The 13,547-nt window shown below is 39.8% G+C and overlaps 1 protein-coding gene across 2 annotated transcripts in view; it reads right to left on the bottom strand.

The window, feature by feature from the left end:
• acot7 (acyl-CoA thioesterase 7) overlaps positions 1-13,547 on the bottom strand; it is a 67,022-nt gene that overhangs the window by 27,389 nt on the left and 26,086 nt on the right. For both annotated transcript variants that reach the window (XM_054780093.1, XM_054780084.1), the window contains 3 exons: positions 11,416-11,507; positions 11,037-11,151; positions 10,583-10,669 (listed from right to left, as the gene is read on the bottom strand). In XM_054780093.1, the coding sequence (XP_054636068.1) occupies positions 10,583-10,669; positions 11,037-11,151; positions 11,416-11,507 (294 nt within the window). The remainder of the gene's footprint in view (positions 1-10,582; positions 10,670-11,036; positions 11,152-11,415; positions 11,508-13,547) is intronic.

Genomic DNA, 13,547 nt, shown 5'->3' with positions numbered 1-13,547 from the left:
TGTGCAGTCATGTTATTAAGATACACTCCAGATCCAAATCTTAAGACCAGTTGAAAAATTGCAAATTTTGCACATTTAGATCTTAATGAGGTTTTCAGTAGAGCTATAATATGCAAAAGCAAGAAGGGGGAGTGAGACAAAAAACATTTGGAACTTGTAATTTAAACAAAAAAAAAAAAAAAAAAAAATGAAATACAGTAGGTTGTTTATCACCTGACCAAAGTTTAAGACCACAGGCTATAAAAGCCAAAATCTGCTCAAAATGTTCATTTTCTGTCAGGCATTCACACTGTCACGCCCTCCTGATGGCTAAAGCTAATGTCTGGCAAGGGAAGTTTATAAAAATGGCCATCAGTTCCAGACAGTTGATGCCCTTTGTGAAGCCATCTTCACCACTTGGAGCAATGTTCCCACTAGCCTCCTGGAAATACTTTTGGGCATCAAGCCTGCCCAAACGAGTGTGTACGTTATTGTTTCAGCTAAATGGTAATCACTCAATGATAGCCAATGTTAGTAGCTAAACCTTGCCAGATTGCTATCATTAGCTGACAAAAAACATAATGAGTCCTGACATATGTCCGTGCAGCTTACAGTGGTGTGAAAAAGTATTTTCCCCCTTCCTGATTTTTTTCATTTTTGTCACAAATGTTTCAGATTATCAAAAAAATTTCAACATTAGTTAATGACAACACAACTGAACACAATGCAGTTTTTAAATGAAAACTTTTATTAATAAGGGAGAAAAAATAATCCAAACCTACATGGCCCTGTGTGAAAAAGTGATTGCCCTCTAAACCTAAAAACTGGTTGGGCCACCCTTAGCAGCAGCAAATGCAATCAAGAATTTTTTCGATAACTTGCAATGAGTCTCTTACAGCTCTGTGGAGAAATTGTTGTAATTCATTTGAAGGTTTTCAAGCATGTTTTCGAGAGTTTTCGAGCATGACCTGCCTTTTTAAGGTCATGCAACAGCATTTCAGTAGGATTCAGGTCAGGACTTAAACTAGGCCACTCCAAAGTCTTAATTTTGTTTTTCTTTAGCCATTCAGAGGTGGACTTGCTGGTGTGTTTTGGATCATTGTCCTGCTGCAGAACCCAAGTTCATTTCAGTTTGAGGCCAAAATCCATGGCCAGACATTCTCCTTCAGGATCTTTTGGTAGACAGCAGAATTCATGGTTTTATTTATTACAGCTAGTCTTCCAGGTCTTGAAGCAACAAAACAGCCCCAGACCATCACACTACCACCATATTTTACTGTTGGTATGATGTTCTTTTTCAGAAATTAGGCGTTACTTTTGCACCAGCTTTAATGGGAGACTCACCTTCTAAAAAGTTTAACTTTTGTCTCGTCAGACCACAGAGTATTTTCCCAAAGGTCTTGGGGATCATCAAGATGTTTTCTGGCAAAATTGAGACAAGCCTTAATGTTCTTTTTGTTCAGCAGTGGTTTTCGTCTTGGAACTCTGCCATGCAGGTCATTTTTGCCCAGTGTCTTTCTTATGGTGGAGTCAATTCTTTGGATGTTGTTCTGGGATTTGTGAATAATGGCTCTAACTGTGGTTCGCTGGAGTCCCAAAGCTTTAGAAATGGATGTATAACCATTTCCAGACTGATATAAACTCAGTTAAGTTATGTATTAACAGGGGGGGCAATCACTTTTTCACACAGGGCCATGTAGGTTTGGATTTTTTTTCTCCCTGAGTAATAAGGGAGTTCCATTTTGTTGTCATTGACTTAATTTGTGTGATGATGTGAAACATCTGAGTGTGACAAACATGCAAAAAAGAAATCAGGAAGGTGGCAAACACTTTTTCACACCATTGTATGTACTCAAGATAGAATGCTGGCAAAACTTTGGAATGTTGGCGCCTTCTAGGCATCTTGAGGAACCTGCTGCAACAGTCCCTTCAAAACTAAAGGGATTCCAATAGGGACTAATCACAATTGAGACAATCCATTCCAGTCAAACTGGCACCATCATAAAACCGTATTTAACGGTAAGTAACATTTTCACAGTTTCAACTGATATGCAAGTGTAAATATAAGTTTACTACTGTTAATAATAAGATGTTGAAACAAAAACGTGTACTAAAACACAACGCAATTGTGCAGAGGAAGGATCAAAGTCGCCTTGCCTTCACTTTATAGTGTACATTCTATTCTTATTATTGTATTATTGTGTGCACACTATGTACTTGAGTTTGCTATGGCATGCATAATTCGTACAGACCAGTCAACTCACGGCTCTGAGCTTTGCATAAGATTTGCATAACGTCACCATGATGACACTTCAACTTCCTAATCATTCCAGTATGCTAATGTTTATTGAGCAACATGAGAGGGCATGGCGTATGTTGTATGCGTATGTACAGTACTGTATGTTAAAGCATGTGATAAATCTTAGCTGACAACTGCATACATACTTCGTAAAATTCCACATCATAAAATTCCATATTGTGTTCCCTTGAAGACCATGTCGCATGCGTGCAATGGAGGACCAAATATCTGTCTGTATTCAGCACAGTGGTCATTAGAGCTGTGAAAGCATTAAACTAAGAAAACCCATTATTGATGTAGACAACGTAGAAGGTTGATGGAACAACTCAACGTAAGACTGAAAACGAGGATGAGCGAGGCCTAGACAGCCCGAGGCCCGCTGTTACACATTCATAGGGTGACATGGCACACTATGACTCCCTTTGCCGTAGGGCGGGAACAAACGAAGGGGGGATGGAAAGGGTTAGGACTGGCATGGCGACACTGTATGTGAAGAGGAAAGAGAGCGCACTACAAATGGGGAAAAAAGGCCAATTAGTAACCAAGTCCCCAGTGCAGCACAGTTTGCCAGAAGGCACAATACCTCTGTGATCATAATTTTTGCTACCATTCCCAAAAATCTACATGTACACTGTGGTAGATTGGCAGCAGAACAATCGAGGGAGCCTACAAGGCAGCCTTTATAGCCCATAAACATGCTTTTTTCATATTAACCAGCCCTTCAAAGGAAGTTCCCACTGATGAAAAAGGGAGGGGAGGAATGGAAAAATGGTGAGGCCAAGGACTGCGTGACCACTCATAGTCTTAACACTACAAATTAAATGGTCTCCTGGGCTTAATTATTAAAAATAATTGATGGGAGCACATTTTTGCCTACTGAAGTGGAAAGAACGCAATTCATTTATGCTATGCTACCCTAACTTTGATTTTATTCTTGATTTGCTGGATTTGTCTCGTCAAACTACAGTGAAGCAGCTTAAGCAAATTAATAAGTACTATCTTTTATCACTTCTTAAGCTCTCGTCACTGCCCTCTTGCTCACTTTCTTATCCACGCCCCTGCAAAGGCTTTGATCATGGACAGCATCAAACTGCCTCCTAATGAGCTGTAACTATAGAAACGGCTTCTGTTATTTGTGCCTGGCAGCAACCCACCCACATCCTTACGGCAACACCCATAAACTGTTGTGTTTTTTTATGTACGTTCTCCTTAATTGTTTTACTAAACACATTGCACACACACTGAGCGCTGCCTCTGTTATTGTGCACACTCAGCAACAGGACAGTACTTAGCTCTGATAAGGACCTTCTGGAATGATAATCGGGATAGATAGAAAGTGTATATAACTTTGACTATTTCACATACAGTGGTGTGAAAAAGTGTTTGCCACTTTCCTAAATTCTTATTTGTCACACAGTTTCAGATCATCAAACAAATTTAAATATAGACCACTTCCATACTGGTAGATATCAATTAATCTCAGTTATAATTTCAACAAGGGAGCAATCACAATCACACAGGACCATGTAGGTTTGGATTTTTTTCTCCCTTAATAATACAAAGTTTCATTAAAAAACTGCATTTTGTGTTCAGTTGTGTTATCATTGACTAATATTTAAATTAGTTTGATGATCTGAAACATTTAAGTGTGACAAACAACAAAAATAAGAAATCAGGAAGGGGGCAAACACCTTTTCACATCACTGTATGTAAGAACTTTAAGGAGTTTTTTGGAGGCAAAAATGCCATCTGCAAAGCAAAATGAATTGGTTGTCATAAATAAACACAAGATGAGTTTTTTGTGCATTACTAATCAGATGAAAGCATTTGTTTCTAATTTTTAATTAGCAAAACTGCAGGACAAATGGGAACGTGTCAAGCTGCTGCCTTTTTCTCAGCATACTTATTACAGTGGTGTCCACCTGTGGAAATCAGCAGCTGTTTCCATGGAAACAGGTGATACGCTTCCTTAGAACATAGATGATAAAGAAGCAGGGTAAAGGATAAATTAAGAAAATGCCTGCCAACATGTAGCAAAGAAAAGGAAAAAGTACAAGCGCAGGTTGGAGGAATGCTGAGTTTAAAAACATTGTCTCAGTCTTTTTGATGGTTTAAAACGTTTCGAATACTGGCTCAGGACAGTAAACTGCAACCGCAAACTGTTAAAAATTACATTGCATTTAATGAGCAGCTCGAGATTGACTTTTTGTCAAGAACTTTGGTGGCGATTACTCCTTCCACCAAGCATTGTGTGCATGTTTTATCAATAAATGATGAGGTATGTTTTATTATGGTTGTCAGTTTCTTGAGGTTTCAGCTACTTCTGTATAACATTGGCCACAACCTTAGGAACACCTACACAATCTAATAAGATGTTATGCAAGAGCTACTGTATATCAAAAATTTGACTTTCTTCCTCTGCCTCTCCTCAGGTAATTAGCAAAAATAATCCCGAAAAGACCACACTACTCATGTCTGTTTGGACTCTAGACAAAAAAAGAATCTGGACCTGCAGTGATCAGTGTTAGAAAGCTGTTCTAAAGGTACTGTCTTTGGTGCATATTCTAACATTTAGCAACCCCAGTAGGAAAGACTATTAAAACACTCCACATTAGATCCACATGCAAGGCATCAGCATCCGTGATAACTTGAAATAAAGAAGACAAGAATTTGAAGCGTGCAATGCACAGATGCACAGTAAAAAAAGAGCTTCAATACTTATTTTTATATTCAGATTCATTTTAATCTTAGTCCACCTTTTAACATAAACAGGACCATTCCCCACTGTGCCTACTGAAATAGTTAATCATAATTGTGCTATTCAAGCATCAATTATCGATTCCCTTAAGATAAAAAAATCATTACATTTACCTCTAAACAATGAACAGTCTTGATAGGGGTTTCTAATAACTGCAATTGGATGGCGATTGCATACTTTTCACTACAGAATTATACAACAGCTCTTCAGCGCTAAACCCATCTGGCATTCGTCTGCAATAAATGAAAGACACATCATACATGGACAATTCATATTGTAATATCATTATGATACCTCACACTAATAGAATCATTACAAACCAAAAAAAATGCTTTGTTATAAGCCTCAGAAGTTAAACATCATTATTTGGATGGATGCTCTCGTATGAAATGACAGGACTCGAGAAACTTTAGAGTCTGTGTGTTTGCCAGCAGGCTGTTCACATGTGCTCTTGAATGTTGCTGTGTTTGTGCATGTGCTTTGTGTCTCCTTAGGCTGCAGCTAAGTAGGTCACATTTCCACAGCGCGGATGGGAAACATATACACAAACTGATTAGTTTGTATTCTCAAGTAGAAGTCAATTCTCTCAAGCAAAAGATAAAGAGAGGAAAGAGGAGGACGAATGAGGCGAGGTTGCCTGACCTGACTCCTGTTATGTAAACAAAATAAGAGTAGAGTCAGGAGCAGTAGCAGCGAGCAAGGGGGGAACATTGCCTAATGAGCAATAGCATGTACGGACTTTGTGTGTATTGTAAATGACCTGCATGCTTGTTCCACATTTGATTCTTAATTGGACAGATGTCTAAGCAAGCTCTCCAAATTAAAAAGCCAAGCGTGGCACGTGCAACATTAATCTGTCCTGCCTTTTCTCACTCCTTCCCCATCCTCTCTTCCTCTATACTTCCTGTTCATTTGACTTACATCACTCATGTCAACTCTCGTTGCTCTCGTGGCCTTTTTGCATCTGTGGCAGGTCGAAAGCCACACACTGTTAGGATGAAAAGTTGGGGAACACCTCTTAATTAATTGTATCCCATCTGAAGACACTGGATATTAAGTCACTTACAGTCATCCCTCACTACATTGCGGTTCAAACATCGCACCCTCACTATACCCTTTTTTCAAAAAATAAATAATTATTAAACGATCGCTGTTTCGTGATTGACTGCGGCCTACAATTAGTAAAAAAAAAAAAAAGTATGCTGGAGCCTATCCCAGCTGACTTTAGGCGAGAGGCGGGGTACACCCTGGACTCGTTGCCAGCCAATCGCAGGGCACATATAGACAAACAACCATTCACACTCACATTCATACCTATGGACAATTTAGAGTCACTAATTAACCGAACATGCATGTTTTTGGAATGTGGGAGGAAACTGGAGTACCCAGAGAAAACCCACGCACGCACGGGGAGAACATGCAAACTCCACACAGAAATGCCCGATGGAGATTAGAACCCAGGTCTTCCCAATCTCCGGCCTGTGACTGTGTGGCCAACATGCTAACCACTAGACCACCGTGTGGCCTAAAGGTGACTTAATAGGTGTTATTTCATGTCTACATGGCTCTAAAAATGATTAAAAACATATTTAGAAGATCGTAAACACGTTTTCTATGCCACAACTAAGAAAATAAATTCATATATAAAGAAGGAATCCTACTTCACGGAAATTCACTTAACACAGTCGGGCCTGGAACCAATCAATTGCAATAAACAAACAATTACAGTATATCAATTTACATCCATAATCATGGGCAAAAAAATGTTGCTTAAATTGTAATGTATAGGTGGTCGTTGTGTTACAGCATTCCGAATTTTTGGCATTTTGTGGTTACATACGCACACCCATAAATTAATTAAATCCATTACTAATTAATTAATTACAACACGTGCAGCAAATGAATATAAACTGCACACTGCAAGGATGCAGAAGTGTGTACTCGTCTCACATACTGCGGATGACTACATTGTGTGCCTCATTCGAAGCTACACAGAGTGAATAACATTGCTTATTAATTAACTTTTTGCACTTCATTATGTCTCCGAAGTGTAAGGCAGGCTTTTCTGATAGAAATACACTCTGGAAAAGAAAACCCATAACCATAGAAGTGAAAATGAACATCATGGATAGATAGAGTGGAAAAACACCCACCAATATTGGCAGCACTTTTGGTATAAAACGTTCCACTATCACAACCATCGATGAGAATAAAGGTCATGTCCTTCAGCATGTTAAAGCATTATCGGGTAGTATCGAGTAATAATTGAGCGGCGCAGTAGTCTTATTATTGGTTTATTTGCTCTCCTGCCTCTTATTCTTCATCCTCCCAGTAAACCAGGTAAGGAATCGTTGTCAAATTGTTTTTTACTGTTTCATTTCATTCTTGCATTTACTCATTTTATTACTGGATTTACAGTATATGTCCTTCATGTGTGCTGTGCACAGTGTGAGGGACTTGTAACCAAAATGTATAGTGCAACTACAGTCAGCAACAAGTGGGAGTACTTTTGTCCACTTGAGCATTACCAAAGCAATGTCCAGTGAGATACGTTGTAGTCGTGTACAACCATGCGCCCATGGTAAATTAGAGATTAGTATTAGATTATGTATACTTTTAGCAAATTAGGTACTGTGGATGAAAAATATCCTTTTGGCAAATTTTGGCTAAATATTGACAGAAATGTTTATTAATATGCACGCACTGTCCCTGTAAATCAATCAGTCAATCAATCAATCATTTAGCAAGGATTTGGACCAAACTCCTTAATTCAGTCTCACTTTACCGATTTGTCATATCAACCAAGGCAATCTGGACAATCCTATACTTCCAACTTTGTGGGAACAGCATCATGTGGGGAGGCCTTTTCAGGGCCCCACTGAACAAAGCAAGGTCCATAAAGGCATGCTTGGGTTAGTTTAGTGTGGAACAACCCCATCTAAGACATTTTTGGATGAATGACAACAAAGATGGTGAGCCAGCTGGCCAACATAAGTGCCCTATGATATCAACCATGTTCTTATCAACACACTCAAAAATATTTCCAGAAGAGCAGGAGCTGTTTTAGCTGCAAAGATTTATTTATTTATTTTATTTCCTATATGTACTGGCATGGTATTCCAATACTTAAATACTTTGTCAACACCAATATTTTTCCTGTTTACTCAATTCATTCAGGTTTCCCTCTTCCACTTCCTTTGTGATTCATCCCAATTCCCTTCTCCTCTGTGGGTGTCCGGGCTTCATCTTGCCCCTCAGGGACATCCACGCTACACACTACACTAAGGCTGTGGGTTCAATTTGCTCCTGCCTTGAAAGCTAAACTGACAGATGATGCTGTGTTGCTTTACATGTCTGAGACTGAAGAGGACATCTAATACTGAAGTACTTCTGACAAAGTAGTGATGCTGGGAAACATGAAACTCAGCCAGCAGGAAATGCACTTTAAACATGATACGCTTTGCGTCAATATATTAGATAATATTGCTTCTTACATTGTGGATTTGGACCTATGCCATTTAATACTTGACTGACACATACGAAATGCCATTGATTGAGAATAGGAATTGTTTCCTCTCCTCTTCTAGAAACAGGTCCACTTATAGAAAAGCTACTAGTTTAAGACTGGGCAAGATGGCCACCTCTGCCATCAACTTATAAAAGTGAGACTATCATCATAAAACACCCTGAGTGTCATGTAGTCGCCGAATGCTATATATTTGTCCAAATGTTATAATATGATTATACTTTATTGATTCACAAGTGAAAGGTCAAGCTATCAATCCAGCAATAACCAGTCAGCAGCTGGTCTTAAATCCACATCCCTGGAGTCCAAAGCCAAGCCCTGACAAATTGAGTTACTGCTGCCAAACAGTCATCAGTCACAGTTGTTGGCAGCATCTTTAAGCAGCTCAAGCAACCGTGAGTGTAGCTGAACAATGGGTCGTGACTTTAAACTTTAAATGTTGGAACATAACTAACAGAACCAACAAGTCATAAGGTAACTGTCGTTGCAAATGTTTTATATTTTTTATTCCTTACCGTTGTATTAAAGTTCAACGTATCAAAGTATCTTAGGGCACACTCACACTGCAGTCATCCATGCTTCAGCACAATTGCCTGTGCCATCACTTTATAACACAACACTGCACAACACCATTAGTGGTGAGAGGAGCAATTGCATTGATTATATCATGTATGTGCTTGTTCATGAGTAATCATGCCAGGCCCAGTACCTGAGCAAAGTTTTGTTTTTTTCACAGTATTAAAAAAAAACGCACAAATTATTGTGTAGCAGAGTGTCGACCTCCACCAAGGCAATTTTCTCATTTCATTGAATAATGATGACATTCCTGATGATACAGTTCCACTCCAGTCCTGTAAGTAGCGATAATGCATGTTACATACACAACAAGCTTTTTCATCACAGATCCATCTGTTGGCTCTGGTGGGTTACTGCCCCACTGGTCCCAAATGCAAGCAAGCTATAATGACATAAAGAAAACTAAATTCTTTGGTAAGCACCTTTATCTGGATCTGAGCCAACATTTCATGGGTTCTTCCTAAACCCATGCTACATCTCTACAAAGTTACCACATGTGAAAAATTGCTGTGTCATGCACTATTCATGGAGATAATTACGATAATTACGAGTCACGTTCCGTCTAACAGCTTGGCCTCCTGGTTTGGTATTCCTTTGTTTTTGCGTTATTTCCTTTTAGATCATTTACTGTGGTGTTGTCATTTACTGTCTAGCACTACAGGCAGCAACATTATTTTCGATTGATGCACTGGTGGCGCCCCTGTGTGTTGTTGGCAACACACAGGTGCTATTTAGGTTCAGCTATGGCTTTTGTTAGTTGCCAGATGATTGTTTCTGCTTCACATGTCATTTCATGCCCTTGTTAGATGTTTGGGCTACAGACTACTTCCTGGATTTATGCTCTATGCATCCCGGGACATTCCGGTATGCATTTTCGTAGTTATTTTTCATTTTAGGGCACGTTTCCTTTTTCTGTCCACCTTCTAAAGCGTGTCTACACAGTCCTAACTGTGCTTCCTAGCCATCCTCTGTAATTATGTTTGCCTTCTTGTAATTTTGTTAGTCAAGCCGCTCTTTGCAAGCTTCCTTTTTTGTTAAAGACTCTATTGACTGCACCTGCCATCATGTCTCCGCATTTTGGAGACACTACAACAATCAATAACAGAATGTTACACATCACAATTGCATACCAATGTGTGATTTGATACAAATGGGTGTTCTCCATCATTTTCACAAGTCCTTTTTGGTTATGAGTATGTTTGGTAAAGACAGTTAAACGAGTGGAAAATAACAAACCTAACTAGAGATGGGTTTTCACATTATGAACATAAACATACACATTGCCACATAGACTTGATGCTACTGTGATCTGTGGCTACTGTAGCTTTCGCCCGCTTGAGTTGGTTCTTTCCATTAGAAAGTATCCTTCACAAAACGAGGCCTGTTTTCATGATGGTTTATTATCCAAACGCTGTAAATGAATGAGTAAAGCTAATGGTCTCACCTCCGTGTACGTAGTCGTGAAGGGTGCAGTCAGAAGGACCCACCAGATGGATCAGGCTGGACTGGCTGAATCCGACTGTGTGCTTTTCTGCAATCAAAATGAACAATAAATGTAAATATTGTCCATGCACGCTAAAATTGTCAAAACCGCTTATGAAGTCATGACATGCAGCCTCCTGACAAAGACAGCAAAGAAACCAACTTTTGCCAAATCCTCTGTTTAAATGACAAGACTGACATTTAAAAAAAAAAAAAAAAATACTTAAATAAATTGTTCCATAAATTCACCACAAGCATCACAAAAAATGTAGTCTTTAGCCACATATGAGCCGCACCGATGTATAAGCTTACAGGGTGTAAAGTTTGAGAAAAAAGTAGCAGCTTATACACCGGAATTTATGGTACATGCTTTCTTTTTTGGGGATTTAGTTTGGTTCCTTAGGAGTTAATGTTACCTGGTTTGGATGGAGGCGGCACAACTTCTTCAATCCTTTCTTTGGTTTTCAGTCTCCCTGTCTTCTGAGCTTCATAGCGTTTTCGACCCTCCTCCTCTTGTTCTCCACTATCATACTACACATACATTTAATACATTTAAAGTAGGAACATCAGCATTGCACATCCTACTACTAAAAACATATGGCTGTATTGAGTCACATCAAGTACGATTTCTCACAGTGGCATTCAAGCAAAAGGAGTAAAATGTGAATCTGACAGTATTTCTTGACCAGATGGCCTCTCTTATTAATTCATGCCTCTCTCCATGACGGAGAGAAGGCTGGTAAAATGCCAAAATGTTTTCCATTAAGGTCAGAGCAGCACACGTTTTCCACGTACCTTGATGGGTGGCACCTCCATGACCTTGTCGACATTCTGCAGAGAGCAGGGGACATACCACAGCACGGCCCTGTTGACCAGCTTTTTGGCACCTGCAGTCACAGAAGAAAAGGTCAAAGTCTTCCTGACGAAAATGTCATTGTGAATCTTGAAGCTTTCTCCTCCCAATAAATAATGGAGAAACCCTTTTGGAAACTGTCACAAATGACAGTTTGTAGTCCCTGGAAAATGATCACTGATTATGAGGGAGGAACATCTGTACACTCAACAAAAATGTGAACACTTTTGTTTTTGCTCCCATCCTTAATCACTTGAACAAAAACTTTTTCTATGTACTCAAAAAGCCTTTCTCTCAAATATTGTTCACAAATCTAAATCGGTGTTTGTGAGCACTTCTCATTTGCGGAGATAATCCATCTACCTCACAGGTGTGGCAGTGGTGTATCAAGATGCTGATTAGACAGCATGATTATTGCCCAAGTGTGCCTTAGGCTGGCCACAATAAAAGGCCACTCCAAAATGTGCATTTTTACTGTGTTGGGGGAGATTCAGGAAGGTCATAAAACCAGTCAGTATCTGGTGTGGCCACCATTTGCCTCACACAGTTCAACACATCTCTTCAAATAGAGTTGATTAGTTCGAGTTGATGATTGTGGCCTGTGGAATGTTGGTCCGCTGCTCTTCAGTGGCTGTACAGTTTCTGGATATTGGCAAGAACTGGAACAGGCTGACGTATATGCTAATCCAGAACATCCCAAACATGCTCAATGGGTGACACGTATGGTGCGTATGCTGGCCATGGAAGAACTGGGATCATTTTAGCTTACAGGAATTCTGTGCAGATCATGCAAGGGGGGCGTGCATTATCATGCTACAACATGAGGTGATGGTTGTGGATGAATGGCACAACAATGGGCATCAAGATCTCGTTACGGTATCACAGTACTTTCATCATGGAAATGCACCTGTGTGGTTGCCACAACAAACACCTGCCCATACAATAACCACACCACCACCATGGGCCACTCCATCCACAAAGTTTACATCAGTAAACCGGTGACCCATACAACGCCATACACGCTGTCTTCCATCTGCCCTGTACAGTGAAAACCAAGATTTATCCCTGAAGGGAATGTCTCTTCCAAGAGCCGGATGCCATAGAATGTGAGCTTTTGCCCACTCAAGTCGGTTGTGATGACGAACTGCAGTCATGTCGAGACCCCGATGAGGATGACAAGAATGCAGATGAGCTTCCCTGAGGCTGTTTCGGACAGTTTGTGCAGACTAAATTGTTGTACCAGCTTCCCAGGTGGCTGGTCTCAGACAGTCTTGCTGGATGCTGGAAGTGGAGGTCCTGGGCTGGTGTGGTTACACATGGTCTGTAGTTGCGAGGCTGGTTGGATGTACTGACAAACCCTCTGAAACACCATTAGAGTCAGACATTCAATTCACGGGCAACAGCTTTGTGGCCAGTAATCACACTGTTTCATTAGCATCTTGATATGCCAGACTTGTGAGGTGGATGGATTTTCTCAGCAAAGGAGGAGTGCACAGATTGATGAAAAATATTTGAGAGAAAGAGGCATTTTGTATACATCATTTTAGATCTTTTGAGTTCAGCTCATGTAAGACAAGAGAAAAATAAAAGTGTTGCATTTATATTTGTGTTAGGTGTAGGTGCAACAAGTAGAAATATGACAAATTGGTTCCTGTTATGACATACAGAAATAATACAGCTTTAGACATCTTGGGTCAGATATCCAATAAAATATTCCAAATTGTTGTACTGGTGTTCAACAATATTTAGCAATAATTCCTGAAACTTTGATTTCAAACTTTTACTTTATTATTTTTAATACAGGTGGTCCTCGGGTTACAAACGAGGTCCGTTCCTATGATGTGTTGTCAGTCGCATTTTAGTCCCGAGTCAGACCTAAATTAACACTTAAGTCACTCACACTGCAACACGTGAGGGACATAAAACAAGTAATAAAAACACTATGTACAAGAATTAAATTAAACAAGAGTCAACAATTCCTTATTCCCTGTGACAGCAGAAGTCTGCTGAGTTATCCCTGTGGCTTTCAGAGGAGCAGATCCTTTAACATGCTCAAGGATACTGTGGAGACCTG

The sequence above is a fragment of the Dunckerocampus dactyliophorus genome, chromosome 1 (assembly GCF_027744805.1).
Source record: "Dunckerocampus dactyliophorus isolate RoL2022-P2 chromosome 1, RoL_Ddac_1.1, whole genome shotgun sequence".
Classification (NCBI taxonomy): Eukaryota; Metazoa; Chordata; class Actinopteri; order Syngnathiformes; family Syngnathidae; genus Dunckerocampus; species Dunckerocampus dactyliophorus.
The sequence above is the reverse complement of the archived record's forward strand: the minus strand, read 5'-3'. Positions and strand labels throughout refer to the sequence as shown.